Source organism: Schistocerca gregaria, chromosome 1 (genome assembly GCF_023897955.1).
Source record: "Schistocerca gregaria isolate iqSchGreg1 chromosome 1, iqSchGreg1.2, whole genome shotgun sequence".
In the NCBI taxonomy this organism is placed as follows: domain Eukaryota; kingdom Metazoa; phylum Arthropoda; class Insecta; order Orthoptera; family Acrididae; genus Schistocerca; species Schistocerca gregaria.
In genome coordinates this window covers 542302347-542318694 of record NC_064920.1, presented here as the reverse complement: position 1 = coordinate 542318694, position 16348 = coordinate 542302347, and the positions used below count along the sequence as shown (strand labels likewise).

Below are 16348 nucleotides of genomic sequence, written 5' to 3'. Positions count from 1 at the left end.
ATATAACATATTTTTTGTGCGCTTGTGTCTGTTGTTCCTAATATGTGGGTTTGTATTCAACAGTTTCTGTACTTCAGTCTCCTGTTTCTTTTCAATTACTGTAACCATGTGGGATGTCACCTGCTCAGTAACCTTGTAAAGCACTACTGATTGTTCAACGTGACTGCCTTGAAATAATTGTGTCTAGTAAAGTGCAGTCTTAAGCAGCTGTTTCTGCGAGTATAATCCTTGGATTTCCTTTCTAACTCATGAAAATTCCTTTGCGCATTGAGTGGATATGACATACTGTTTACATTTAACTTGGCATACTTAGGAGTAACATTATTAGCTGTTTTTTTTTATTAAACTTTATGTTTGGTATGGGTTTGTGGAAGTGTACTGTTGTATTCCTGTATTTCTTGTAGAGCTTTGAGGGAAATGCCTAACATGGAAAAGAAATTAGGCAGATTATGATTATCAACAGAAAAACCAACAACGATCACAAGATAATCACAGAGGAGAAAACAGTCCAATACGTACACAACAAACTCAAGACACACCAGGCAAAAATCACAAAAGCAAACAAGAGGAGAACATTGGTCATCTTGCATGAAAGGGACTATAATGAGGAAACACTGAAGTACGTAAAGTAAAGTAACAAGGCAGTAAGGTGAACCTACCGAAATATTCTAAAGAAACCTACAAAAACTACTGAAAACATTAATTCCTCTCTAACAAAGCCAACAAAAAAGGACACCACAGGAAGATCAAGAGCACCGAGACCCAATAGTTAATCAAAAATTTGCAAGTCTGGTGTGCCGATTGCACCAGTGATAACATCCAGCAGTAAGCGCTCCAATAAGCGGCTTACTTGCCAATATCTTGTTTACCAAACTGAACACAAAACTAACTAACATGAAGTAAAGGAGAAGATACTACAGAGACATAAATACTGCACACCTAAACATACACTCTACATGTGAAATCAGAACGGACAATAAAATACATTTCCCAGATATCAAAATACAAAAAAAAAATTCACGAAAACCAGTTCTCAATATACAGAAAGCCCACAACAATGAGTACAACAAACACAGCAGATCTAACCATCCCACAGTACAAAATCAAACCACCCTCAGATACTTCCTACGCCAACTGAACATAATTTCAGTGGATAAAGACAGATACACCCAAAAATTAAACATAATAAGAACAGCTGCCATAGAATATGTTTGCAAACTAAACAAAATATGCAAACTGAACCAAATAATACAAACATAAGTGACACAAAACACAGACAACATTATTACAGCACAACACACTAGTAGTGTGCCATAAGGCAGAGAAAACGCAATGCACGCATAAAGAAGAGGCTACAACCAACATGGGGCACAATAAATGACATCTGACAACTAAACAACCCACAGAATAGTAAACATTATGAGAAACAACCAATGCTACCTAAGATAAACTGACCAAAGCAGGCATATCAAACTTAACATGCAAATATTGTAATTCACTGTAGTTGGGACAACACACAGAAATTTTAAAATAAGATACTCTGACCATTTAAGATCATTGAGAAGAATGCTCCACATTTGTAGACCACCTCATTGAAAGTAACTACCACCCTATTGGCACAGAAACAGATCTCCAGATTACAAAACACAATAATAATTCATACCACTTATTAACAATAGAAGTAAATTATCATATCATAATGTTAAAACAATCAAAAAGGACCCTGGAACAGAAAATTATTCAACACTCTAAGTAAAATACAAATTCAAAATTCATGGGGAGAGGGGTACCACTACCAACCACTAGTGAAACAAATGACTGTCTTATCTGAATGTAAATGTCTTGTCTGAAATGTAAATGTGCAGGGAAAACTGTGTATAGGCCACATCCAACAAGCATGAGAAAACTTCACTAAACATTGTTCTAAATCCACTGCAGAATGTATATAAGCTCCATTAAATAATTTTTTAAACCAAAAACCTCAAAGTTTGACTGATTCCACTCAGTTCACTTTAAACATAAATGCAATAGCAACAAAACATTCAGCAGGCACAAAGTAGCTACTTACGGCTCTGGAAAAGTCAACTACAGGAATAGTAAAATGGGGCATATGGAACTATTTAACCAGAATACGTTGTTTACAGATTATATGCTAAACAAAATTCAATTCAAATGTTGCCTTAATATCCCTGAGTCGTAGATTGCAAGCTGTATTTGAGGGTGATTTCTGTTGACAGCTGCCGGGCAAAATCAATTTAATGCTAACCTACACAAAATACATTCATTTCAGAAACAAAAGAAAAATATCCACTGATGATGCTACAACTGAGGTGAAATATGCTTGAGTATGAAACAAAATAAAAAAAATAATAATTTATTCACGCAAGAATGCAGACTGGTGGATCCTCTTCAATTCATTATCCTTTTTTAACACTGGCTGAAATCTCAATGTACATTTAGTAGTTTTACACATTGCAAGTGTCAGTGAATGAATTACTAATGATCCTCCTAATTCTACACCATAAACAGGCTTAATTTCTGAAGTAAATAACAATTCTGTCTAGACGGTTGTCCTATAGTAAATATGGACTGTATCTATCACACAGTGTACGTGACTTGCTGCACCTCCTACTGATAATAATACAGTGTGGCCCTTTTGAACCTTCCACATTTCAAAGACCTAGGGAAAAAAACAGCAGATACTGTAATGAAATATCTAGAACATCTCACAGAATTTATATTGCTCCATTAGGCGTGCCAACTACTGTCGCCAGAATGCAGCACGACTGCATGATCTGAAAATGGTGACTCCGCAGCAGCGCATGCAAACAGAAGTGTGGTTTGCAGAAACAAAATACCTGATTACTGTGCAAGGAAATTGTCATACATTAGATGGACATGATTCATCTAATGTGGAAACTACTACAGAATGGTATTGCAAGTTTCTGGCAACTGGAAGTATTCTTAAATATTCTGACGGTTTTGGAAGAGACAGTAATTAACATCAGATGGATGTTTCTCAGGGGCCCATGTAAGTCAATTCGACGTGCATCCAAGCAACTTAATGTACACCAAGCAACACTGCATCCTCTAGTACACCATCACCTACCATCTGTATGCTTAAAAAAGTGCACATGCTGCAACATCTGATGTCCAAAAATGAGAAACCATGCCAACAACAATTTGCTAAGTACATGCTTCAGTGTACTGACATGAATGCCAGCTTCTGGAAAGGTCTTTATTCTCAGATGAAGTAAGCTTTCACTTGTCAGAAACGGTTAATCAGCATATGTTTGGATTTGGAGTTCCCAACATCCACAAACACTCAATCAACTTGTTTGTGATAGCCCTAAACTGAACATCTGGTACGGGCTAATGCACAACAGGATTACTGGACTGCCCTTTACTGAAAACACTGTGAATAGGGCAATGTATCTGAACATGCTGGTTAATGTATCTGAACATGCTGGAGCAATTTGTATACCTTTGTATATCCTCTGATACAGAACTTGCAACTCAAGATCATCTCTAAACAAGATGGAGCTCTGCTGCAATGGTCAATGGCTGTTCTGAAGTTCCTGGATATGAAGTTTCCCATTCGCTAGATCGGGTGTAAGAGATGGGAAACTTAACTGTGTATGAATATGGAGTGAGTTTCTTATATAGCATTAATACTTCAGTTGTCATTCCGGAATGTAAAAACAATGTCCCGCACAATGTATTTAGAACCCACATCCTTATATCACCAGCAATACTATGAAACACACAATGAGTTAGTTAGTTGTCCAATGACATGGGTATTGTATGGAAAACAATGAGCTATTTTGGGATTGTACACTCAATAGATATTTTGACATTTCATAATTTCGTAGTAGAAAATCACAATACTTCTATTACACTCTGAAATGCCATTTTAGTGAATAATCCTGCTAATAATTCCGGCAGAATTCAACCAGCACTGGCAGCCACCATATTACTTTTCTGAAGCTACATATTCTGAGAAAGTACCAAGCTCTGTCTTCTTTTCATAAATAAAGTTGTGTGTGTGTGTGTGTGTGTGTGTGTGTGTGTGTGTGTGTGTGTGTGTGTGTGTGAGAGAGAGAGAGAGAGAGAGAGAGAGAGAGAGAGAGAGAGAGAGAGAGAGACCATGCACGTACTTCAGAAAAAAGATAAACATGGATGTAGCATTAATACTTACGGAAGTAGTTTAGTGCCTCTCGGATCTGATCCGGATTTAGATTTAGATCTATATCGTCTGGTCTTAGGGCCGGTGCAGGAATGTACCAATCCTTATTCTCGTATCCTAAAAATGTGTTTATGTAAAAATAAAATAGCATATACATAACACAAGAAAATATATACAATGGCAAAATTTCCTAAGTCACAAGAGGTTTAAGACAGAACATTTATTATACAAGATTTGTTCATAAAAGTCACAGACTTACTCAGCAGCAAAGGGGGCCAAAAGAGGCAATGTAATAAGACAATCAACAATACAAGTTTTCTCATTTACTGGTTCCTTGGCATATCACAAATGAATTATTTGGATACAGCTTGTTTCTGTCAACACCTGAATGAAACTTTTATAAGAGTAACTATAGTAATTTGAGGTAGCTCCATTTCATATTTGGCTTTGGACAAGACTGCAGAATTACAATGTGTGCAACTCACATTCACCATATTTTCAAAAACTTATGAATTTAATACTGGAGTATTGTTTTAATTATATGCACAGCAGATAATTTCGGTTAATTGTCATAGCACTGCTAAATATAGGATGTGTCCGAAAGAATAGTAAATGGTAGTATAAACTAATTTGAATAAAACATAACATATAACAAGGGTGCAACTTTTACTGGCGAGAGAGATAAAACTTTTCATTTCACATGTTAGTACTCCAGATGCTTTGGGTTTAATGGCTGTTTGTCACTTCTGTTTGGAAGATCAAGATGTGAGGCTGTGCTTCAACTTCCAAAGTTGAACTGTTCAACTGAAGTTGTGGCTATGGTTTGTTGGACAATTTTACAGAATTGTTTAAGCATGTTGCATGTACTTAGAAAATGCTGGCTATGCCAACACATTCAAACTTGATTTTCTTCCAGGGTATAAAATGTTGTAACAAGTTGTGGGGATGCAGCCAGGTGATATCTTTGACTACTATCCATATTTCAACAGGTGCATCATTTTCTGGGCACAAATGCAATGCGCGAGTCCTATGGAAGAAAATTTAAAACTTTGGCATGTAGGACATATGCAGAAAGATAAAATATACAACATAAATACTAGTACCACTACACAACCAAAGCCAATGGCATAAGTTATCAGAAGTGCATATGAATTACCAACAGGTTAACACAAATAGGATTAACTCTGTTCCTCTGTTGTCTGACTAGGGAGATAACAGTATTCGAGTGGAATTTTAGTAAAAAAATCTGCATTTCTATTTGTAAGGTCACATGCTAGTTTAATCTCTTACTGAATTTGCAAGAGCAGATTTGCTTGGTTGTTGTAGGTGTATGGACCACAATGGATATGGTAAATACATGCCTTACACAAATCACAATTGTCCTTTATATCCCCTAAAAGAACCATAATCTTAGATGGTGGGCAAAATTCAACTTTTGCATTGTGTTTCCGCATGATACTACCAATCCTTTTGGAAATGCTTCCTGTGTAAGAGAAAATGTGTGTAGACTTGGTGGCTACCTTATTTTCATCGACACCTGATACATAGATGGTTGATAATGCAACACTTATCTGATCCACCTTTCGCTATAAACATTCTGGTGAAAGATGATTTTGAGGTGGGCCAACTCAACTGACAAACTTTCAAGGTCTGAAATGAAGTGGGTTCTATGAACTGAGGTATGAAGTCAACTGTAACACTGAGCCAGATGGTAACGATAATCTGCCTAGCGATAGAAATCAGTAAGAGCTGGCATCCTATAAATAGAATGTCCCTCAGTACTGTCTACCAACCTCCTCACCAACACATCAAGAAAGCAAAGGCAGCCAACCCTTTCCATCTCCATCATGAAACACACTCGGTAGTCAATGGCACCTGTTCCAGAACATCTTTCTTGAAATGATCTTTAAACAGATCGGCAATAATAGGTGACAAAGGGTTCTCCATCATGAACTCAATCTGTCTGTTCATAGAACTGATCACAGAATAAAAAGCAAGTGAAACTGAAACATGTCGAAACAGGTTCATTTTTCACTACAAAAAATAATCTCCATGCTGTATAACGTATCAGACAGAGGGATGCAAATGAACAGGCAGGCCACAGCATACCTAACTAAAATATTAGAGTCATTCAAGCATAGACCGTCTAACAGATGCAACAAATCTTCCAAGTTCTCAATGTGATGCACACACTGACCTAAATGTGGTCTCAATATAGTAGCAAAGTGTTTCAGTGCATGGTACGTTTGAGCACCAACATAACAGACATTAGGCATAAGAGGAAGCCCTTCCTTGTGGATCTTTTGTAAGTTCTTTTGAACCAGCTGAGGAGGTTAAGAGAGAAGTGTTTCATTTGTTAAGAGGGGCCTGTCTATCCAAGAGTAATATTCGAGTACCCCAGAGGATACTCTGTGTTCCCTTAGGACGGATTCTAATACTGGCAACTTACTTGCTACCAAGGGGTATCAATATTTGTGTTGGAAAAGCAGGATTATGTGTAAAAATGAGGTGTTTAAAATCTGGTCCAGTGTGTTGAAAACTCAGTGATGACTGGACAGAAAGGGTTGAGAGGAAGACTAACAATCTCCTGAATGAAAGTTTTTTTTTTTTGTAGCAAGAGACTATCAAGAGTCTTAAGTCTTGCTGTGCTGTTCCCATACATTATATAGCCTTCCAAAAACCATAAGGAACGGGTTCCTCTTAGGCATACTGTCAGTTACAATGCTGCTCCTACATACCATGCAGTAAAAGACCTTGTTACTCTGTTAAGCCAACTAATATATCAGTGTGTGTATCACATTAAGAACTTGGCAGACTTCATATATCACTTGGAGGGATTCCATCTAAATGATTATGACACTTAAACGGTAAGTTTTGTTCTATTTGATCTCTCTCCACTCATGTTTCTTTGTCTGATTTGTTATAGCTGACTGAGGTTAGGTTTGATGTTCAGTTCCATTTACTTTTAATCCAATGACTAGTTCTATGAACAGACAAAAGGGGTTAGTGATGATGAACTCTTTGTCATCAACTACTACCAATCTGTTTGAGGAACATTTCAAGAAAGTGTCGACATTGAATCATGAGCGCTTTTTCAGATAAGTGCACTATAGTTTTGTTGTTAGAGCTCATCAAAGTGAAGATTTAAATAACTTTGTAGGACATCTGCTTTCCATCTACTTGAATATTTGCTTCAAGGTGGAGGTGGAAAAGGGTGGCTTCCTTTTCTTCCTTGATGTATTTATCAGGAGGAAGGTACTCTGGAACATTCCATTTATAGGAAGCCAACCCACACCGATTTTTTTATCTTCAGGCTGACAGTTGTCACATCTGGTTTAGTATGAAGGCTTACTTCATACCATGGTTTATACAGTCCACATCTGATAGTTTGTCAGCTGAATTATTCCACCTTGAAGTTATTTTTTGTGATTATGATTATGGGGAAACCCACATCAGACACACATTGTGCTATAAACCAACTGTGAACCGGGTAAGTGACAAAAATAATAAGGTGCATTTACATCCACTGCGTTTCTGCCTTATGCAGGTAGCATTTCCAACACGAGTGCCATATTCTGTGGAAACAATGTGTGAAGTGAGCTTTTTGACCACCATCAAAGATTAGGGGACTTCTAAAGTCTGGAAATGGTGATACTGCATTGTATAAGGTGGGTGTTTACTGTGTCCCTTGCAGATGTGGAGAGCTGTATGCCTTTATGGAGACACATTTTCAAGAGTGTTTCTCTGTAAATACATCATGTGATATGTAAGCACATCAACTTTCAGGACACCCCTATCTTCACTTCCTGGAAAATGTGCTTCCAACATTACTGGAAAATGTTCCTTTGACTATAAGGATGGGTATGTTTTTTTTTCATGTACATTCTGGCCATCATCTAAATCTAATATCTCCTGTATAATTTATCAGCACATATTGTCACATTTCTTGGCCTCCAAGGTCCTCAAACTACACCCAATCAGATTTTTGGTTGTGGGAATGCTTGAAAAGATGAACGGATTGTTTGAATTAGAATGTCAAGAAGAGCCACATATGGTGTTGTCACTAGAGTTCAAAGATGCAGTGAAGTTGGAGGTGGAATTTATGAAAATTAACTTTCAACTAATCATCTGTCTTTGTTCAACATCTTCTGTAAGCATTCATTTGGGTTCCACTCTCAACAACAGTATCTCTGTAACCTGTAACAACTGGACACATTTTATATGGAATGTTCCACGAAAGTGATTTAGTATATACTATTCCCAACTAAAATACACAGCAGAAAGAGAAAGAGAGAGAGAGAGAGAGAGAGAGAGAGAGAGAGAGAGAGAGAGAGAGAAGAAGAAGATAGTCATATGTCAATGTAACTTCATACATATACACATCATTGGCAGGCTTGTGTATGATCAGAGTTTCAATTATCTGTGACAGGTAGAATAGCCACCCAAGTGCATTAGTATTGTTTGTGTTTAGTGTTGTTACCAGATCTCATAGGATTTACAAGGAGAACGAACAGCATGAGATATTGAGTGATGACTGTGAAACACCTGGTATTTCTCTTGGGATGGAAACATAATGTAGTAGTATCACACATATGACACTGAGGAGTTCCCAAAAATAATTAAAAGATAAACAAAGAAATGGGAGCCCGACATTGTCGCCTCCCTTGCACAAAACATTGTGTCTGCCATTTCTGAAGTAGAAAACTTGTTTGGAGCCATATATTTCATCTATTTGAGAAAAAAACATTACTTCAGCTATAATTCAAATCAAGGACAAATTAGTGATATGCTTAGAGACACTAGAGATCTAAACCATACATCAATATCAGATTTATTGTTTGTTCTATGTACAACAAACCACTTTTCATTCAATTCCTCACAATAAAAAAGCACTAACACCAATCAGCTCTCTCCTGGATTGGGCCTCGCCGCCCCCTCCCTCCGGGGGGGGGGGGGGATAAAAAAAAAAAGATACAAATTAAATGAACTTCTTTTATTAGCAACAGAGCAGGTAGTAGTTTTTGTGAATTATGATCATTAAATTATTGTCTGTAAAACTGAGCAACGCCAAAAATGAAACAGCATTGATGTAAAGTAAAAATACTGAAAGACAAAACATAAAAAGGAGAAAACTGCAATATCATGGAATCACATCACATAACTACGACTGACTGTTGTAACGTCCAGAAAAATAAATTGCTAGAGTAAACAAAATTTAAGACTGATACCATGGTATGAGTCTTTAGGCCGTATCTTAATATATCAACCATCAGATGACGTCATTCCAAAGCAGAAAAGCTACGTTGTTCCTGCCTACTTCTACAGTCAACATAGGACTTTGAAAATACAGTTCTTGTCAACTGTTTGCGATTAATGTTCTACCCATGTTTGCTGAGTCATACAGCATTATAATGCAAGAAGGGTTTTAAAATGTAGCATTATAGTGCAAGAAGAGTTTTAATATTGTTTACAAGCTAAGCAAAGATCAGATTCATTTTATTGCACTGCTCTAAATTATTATGTGGGCAATGGATATGTACAGTTAACACTTACTTGGAATATAATTTTTTGTTAATGTCATTTGCAGGTCTATTAAAAATATGCCACTGCAACATCAACATTTACATTATTTTTGTGTAATAAAGTATTCTATTGTTTGTCATGTTTAATGATGAAGACTTTATTTTCATATTGAGGAACACTGGTGGGAGACTTGCATTGTGTAATTATCATGACAGGCACATTTCCACATTTCACTTGTTGCTATGAACAACTTTGCAACAAATGCCTAAAAGCAAAAAAGGGCTTGGAGTTATCTATTTTCTAAGCCTTCTTACCGCGTCAGACAATGTTCTTGTGGACAAATAATAAAACACTTCAGTTGCACAATGAAGTACCTGATTTCTGATTACTAAGCACTACATCAGCATATGACAACATTTGATCATGTTGGAGTAAATATTTCATATGCAAAGATTTGGTTATAATCAAAGGAATAAGTTTAGGATCATGCAGTACACATGATAGGAATAAGGAAATGTATTATTTCCCTGCTCTAAGACTTACAGAACTAATAAAAAATAAATTCCACAATAGTCAAAAGTGCTTTATTGTTCCCCATTTTACAGAAAATATCTTGGTTGCTACAGTTACACCAGGAATTATCTCTTCAGTTCACTGACTGAGCTACACGATACACAAAAGTAAGCCACGATAGAAGTTTCAGCAACAAAGTGAATGTAGTTCCATCGACAAAATGATCTATTAGCCTCATCAATTAAGAATCCAACTGGTGCGTTGTTCCTCAAGAGGTTTTTTATTTGTGTGTGTGTGTGTGTGTGTGTGTGTGTGTGTGTGTGTGTGTGTGAACGCACACACTTCTATCAACAATTATAAATTATATTACACTGCTCACAAAAAAATGCATGATTTTATCAAAGTAACATCTACTAACTACACTATAAAATCCAATGCCGAAAATTTTCAAAATTCAAGAAACTGACAAAATAATATTATGAAGCAGAAAGTAAAAGTTTAAATTTATATTTACTTCACGTTCTCAGTTACACATTTATTTTTACAATTAGTTTTGAAGAATGATCATTTTCAGACCTAGGTAGTCATTTAAGGTACCCACCATATCCACACAGTTTACAAAGCGGCACACAAAATTTATCAACTATCTCGCATTTTTAGAACCAGAACTCTGGATATAAGAGTGTGGTACATGTGCAGAATTTTATGTATGCCATTGTTATGCGTAGTTCTGTGTGAATATGATAAATCTTGTCATCTCATGATAAAGACGAGATAGCAGAAAGCAGAATGTTGATGTAGAGCAACATAAATGATACACAGCACTAGTTAACAATGACAATTAAATAGTCTCCAGTATTTACAGATTTTTCTTTCATCCATGTAGTCAATTATCCTCCAATCTCAAGAGCTCTATCACACCTTTTTTTTCTTTTGTTTCTGTTTTAGTGGTGGACACAGCATTCTCCAGTTTAGAGTCCTTTCAATTTGTTACATTTCACCAATACATTATTCCTGTCTTACCTGTCGACACAGTTTCTGTTTTTTGGTGACCAATGACGTCACAAGTGTATGTTTATTTTCCAATTTCTATTTCTTGTTGACAATGAATCAACTATTATATAATTCAAAGTAAAACAGTCATTAAAATGTGTGTGTCATACTGGCTCACATGCGGGAAAGTGCCGGTAGACAGTCACAATAAAATAACACACAAACACACACACAAAATTTCTAGCTTTCGCAACCAACATATTTCTGCTTGTGTCTGTATATGTATGGATGGATATGTGTGTGTGTGCGCGCGCGAGTATATATGTATCCTTTTTTTCCCCCTAAGGTAAGTCTTTCCACTCCCGGGATTGGAATGACTCCTTACCCTCTCCCTTAAAACACACATCCTTTCGTCTTTCCCTCTCCTTCCCTCTTTCGTGAAGAAGCAACCGTTGGTTGCGAAACCTAGAAATTTTGTGTGTGTGTTTGTGTGTTATTTTATTGTGCCTGTCTACCGGCGCTTTCCCGCTTGGTAAGTCTTGGAATCTTTGTTTTTAATATATTTTTCCCATGTGGAAGTTTCTTATATATATATATGCTTGTGTCTGAATATGTGCGGATGGATGTGTGTGTGTGCGCGAGTGTACACCTGTCCTTTTTCCTCTTAAGGGAAGTCTTTCCCGCTCCCGGGATTGGAATGACTCCTTACCCTCTCCCTTAAAACCCACATCGTTTCGTCTTTCCCTCTCCTTCCCTCTTTCCTGAAGAAGCTACCGTCGGTTGCGAAAGCTAGAAATTCTGTGTGTGTGTTTTATTTATTGTGCCTATCTACCGGCGCTTTCCCGCTTGGAATCTTTGTTTAAGATTCCAAGATAGAGAGAGAGAGAGAGAGAGAGAGAGGGGGGGGGGGGGGTAGAGTGTGTGTGTGTTTTCCTTACTTCCACCCTGCAATGTCAACTGTCATTATATTCATAAAAATAAGTCTTCAAAAAGATAAATTTGTATTTCTGGAGCAGAGACTTAAAATTCTGTATTTATCCTTGACCCAAGATTACAGGCAACATCTTATAAAAGAACAGATACCTAACTGGAGCACTATTTTGTAAACATCAAAGTTAACTAACAGTGGTTCACTGTAAAGAGAACTCTTTTTTGCCCTCATGAGTTTATCATGGAGACAAGTAATACCTCTGCAACGGAACTTTCTTCAAATAACGGACACTGACGAAGTCTGAACTGTACTACACTTCACATGCAATCACTAATTCGAATTCAATTATACAAACTGTTTGTGTTCCTCTTTCTTTTAACCTATCAGGAAAACTTTTTATAACAAATGCTAAAAACACAAACTGGATGACCACAAACAGTTATCAAAGAGGTCATTATTAGGGCACGGATTTTGATGACCTAAAAAACAGTGAAATATGCAAGCATTTATGAGCTATATCTTACATAAATATGACCTTAAAAAATAAAATATGACTTAATATAAGTTTATTTAAAGCATTTTTGGTTGTTTATTTAATTTTTTATTCACCATAAAGTAACACAAAATTCACTCCTCAAAATATTGTAAGTATAGTTCTTTCTTTCTGTAGGGTTTGTGGCTAATTTGCACCTATTTTTAGAATGTCTGAACATTTTATTTTCTAAACACAAAGTACAGTGAAAAGATCATCTATAGAAACAATAAAACAATGTTTTTATTTCTAGATAGCATTTAAAGGATTTCACATTATTTAATACCGTATGTGAATCTTCAGTATCTGCAAAGTTGCACTGGATCACAAGATGCATTTCCAGGTTTTCCATAGTCAATGATCTACGGTTGTCGCTGAGGATAGTTTTCTACCTGGAAATGCTCCTCTCCACTTCACAAGACATCACTCGAGCGTATTTGAAGGCATCCAGGTCACTGGAGTTCAGCTTGTTTCAGTATCTTCCTATATTGTGGCATTCCCTGAAAGACTGTCACTAATTTTGCACAGTGCAAAATATCCAGGATTCAATTGGAGAAAACTTTGCAATTTGGTTTCCACTTTGTTAGCCACATGACCACGAGCTCGACCCAACTCACTCTGTACATGTTTCACAATACTCAGGGCCTCACTTAGCTGTGTGCAAACAGCTTCCAGTCATTTGATGGCTTTTGATATCACTGAAAAATTGGCGTTGATGTATGCCAAGTTTTGACACAATGTATCTGTAAAAATTTCTTTCACAATTTTGATAGCACTTAATTTATCCCTATAAAGCTCACAGAAGATTGTCTTTATTTGGGCTCTGAGCACTATGAGACTTACTTCTGACGTCATCAGTCCCCTAGAACTTAAAACTACTTAAACCTAACTAACGTAAGGACATCACACACATCCATGCCAGAGGATGGATCCGAACCTGCGACCGTACTGGTTGCGCGGTTCCAGACTGTAGCGCTTAGAACCGCCCGGCCACTCTGACTGCCGAAGGTGCTTGATCCTTGAATTTCTGCACCCATAGCAGAGCCTTCACATAGATTTTCTTGCCACAGGAAATGAATTTGTCCATGTCAGGGTAATCTGATCGCACCTCTTCAGCAACTCTGTGCAGTGCATGTGCAAGGAAAGTGGCGTACACCACACTGGGGTAGACAATCTGTAGCCCTTTGGTTGCTTTAGCCATATATGAAGCACCATCTGTTACAAGCAGCAACACGTTGTCTCCCTTCACACCATCCGGCCACAGTAGCTTCAGAGAGTTGTCAAACAAAATAGCAATCGTCGAATTGTTTACTCTATCAAGAGCTTCACATGTTAGGAGGAACATATGTCCAGGGCCATCAACTTTTAAAACACCAACAACAACATTTGGAATATATCACCAAATAATATCCGTAGTTTCATCTATCGCAGCCAGATCTTTTGCTCAGCAATAATAATTTGTATTTTGTTGAGCACATCATTATAGCATACGGATAAATAGTTCTTTCTCAGTGTAGATTCATCTGGAACTGGATGTGTTGTGTACTTCTCCAAGAACCATCTATAGTGTGGATTCTTCAGCTTTTCCAATGGGATGTTGCAGGACGCCATCATCTCACACAAATCCTTGCAGAATGACTGCATGGTTGATGATTTACCTGTCTGTTCAAATAACAGCACTTGCCTGCTGTTATTTTCAGCACTTCATTTCACACAGCTGTTGTGTTTAGTGGTATTACAGTGTTGTTGCACATTAAAGCGTTTTTCTGCACTAACTTTAACTTCACACAGTTTACAAAATAATATTTTCCTATCAGTACTAAAGAACTTCTCTCCAAATTCTCGAACATATCCTCGCAACTTCACGCTGTCGGAGCACTTGGCATTAGGCATGTTGAACGAGGCAAAGGCTGCATTCAATCTGGTTTCTGGGAACACCTGTGCAACTGTGATGATTATTACGGCAATAGCCGCCTTTGTTGGCTCTGAGAGCGTATTGTCGACTCTGCGCAACAATGTTTTATGTTCACGAAATGACTGTTGTGGCACACCAATTTTCTGCTACAGTCCTGACAAATAAAGCTGTGTACTACTTTATCCGTTTATCTTTCATTACAGCATGTTAAATATTGTCTTGTGAGCAACATATTCATTTTCTTATTCATGTGTCCCATAATACACAAGAAAAACGGTATATGCATTTTTGGCCAAAGTTGACGAAAATATGACCTATAAGTTAGCCGCAATATGACTTATTACTAAAATTTGTTGAAATATGACACATATGCACAATCAAAATACATTTTTTGACATTAAAATGCCTAGATTTGTGTATAAACTGTTCTAAAATTCACCCTATAGTTCAGAAAAAAATATGACTTTCTCATTAAAATCCGGGCCCTAGTCATTATACACAGGTGCTGTGAGTCAATTCCCTACTGCAATCTAAACTGTGAGCATTAATGAAAGAAAGGGAAAATAAAGAGTTGAAAACAAGGACAGTCGAAGAAAAAGTAACGAGGGTCATGACAGCCTATGTCTGTGGAAACAAAAGAGAGAGAGAGAGAGAGAGAGAGAGAGAGAGAGAGAGAGAGAGAGAGAGAGAGAGAGAGAGAGAGAGAGAGGAGGAGGAGGAGTCAAATGCAAGAAACACAAATTGGATGACCATAAACTGTTACTGAACAGGGAATTATTTGCAACTGCAGTGTGTCGTTCTTTGTTGCAATCTGATCAGTGGGAAATAATTCAGTTAAGTGGATATGGGGAGACTGAAAATACACAATCAACTTGAGCACAAGTGATACACTTCCTACATTCAAAACCAATCTTTAACTAAGTAGAAGCTCAATAACTATACAACAAAGAAATAAACTGGGCTCAAAATAAGACCAAAAATGGAACATCTCAGAATCATCTTTAAGAAACAACAGCTGGAGCAAATACGAAATCTTGTACTGTTAGAACTAGAGATGGGGTAACTGACTGGCTTTAAAAACTGACTGGCCAGTCAAATTTTTCAATCAAAAGAAACAGTCGAATGGAACTAGTCTCTTGACCCACATTAACCACATGAATATTTTCACTCAGTCTCTGGGTTTGAGTGATTTCACTTGCATACTTTCTCAGTCATAATCTGCCCAGGAGACGACCGATGTCTTTGAAGGTGGGTGCAGATGCTGCCACTGGCAGCCTTCAGCAGCCAGGAGGGCTGCTGCTGCAAAAAGGTGACCCATTCAGTGATGCAGTGCAGGGAACTATGCTGCCTCCTCACACCAGAAGCACTAATGGCAGCAGCAGCAGACACAATCTGTTTCACATACACTCCTGGAAAAAAGAACACATTGACACCGGTGTGTCAGACCCACCATACTTGCTCCGGACACTGCGAGAGGGCTGTACAAGCAATGATCACACGCACGGCACAGCGGACACACCAGGAACCGCGGTGTTGGCCGTCGAATGGCGCTAGCTGCGCAGCATTTGTGCACCGCCACCGTCAGTGTCAGCCAGTTTGCCGTGGCATACGGAGCTCCATCGCAGTCTTTAACACTGGTAGCATGCCGCGACAGCGTGGACGTGAACCGTATGTGCAGTTGACGGAATTTGAGCGAGGGCGTAGAGTGGGCATGCGGGAGGCCGGGTGGACGTACCGCCGAATTGCTCAACACGT

At 37.8% G+C, this 16348-nt stretch overlaps 1 protein-coding gene across 7 annotated transcripts in view; it reads right to left on the bottom strand.

Moving 5' to 3' along the window:
- The window catches only part of LOC126355773 (trafficking kinesin-binding protein milt), a 374105-nt gene that overhangs the window by 180202 nt on the left and 177555 nt on the right, over nt 1-16348 (bottom strand). For all 7 annotated transcript variants that reach the window (XM_050006247.1, XM_050006180.1, XM_050006221.1 and 4 more), the window contains one exon: nt 4199-4303. Coding sequence is in view for 4 of the 7 variants with exons in the window: in XM_050006180.1 (XP_049862137.1) it covers nt 4199-4303 (105 nt within the window). In the remaining 3 variants the exon portion in view is untranslated. The remainder of the gene's footprint in view (nt 1-4198; nt 4304-16348) is intronic.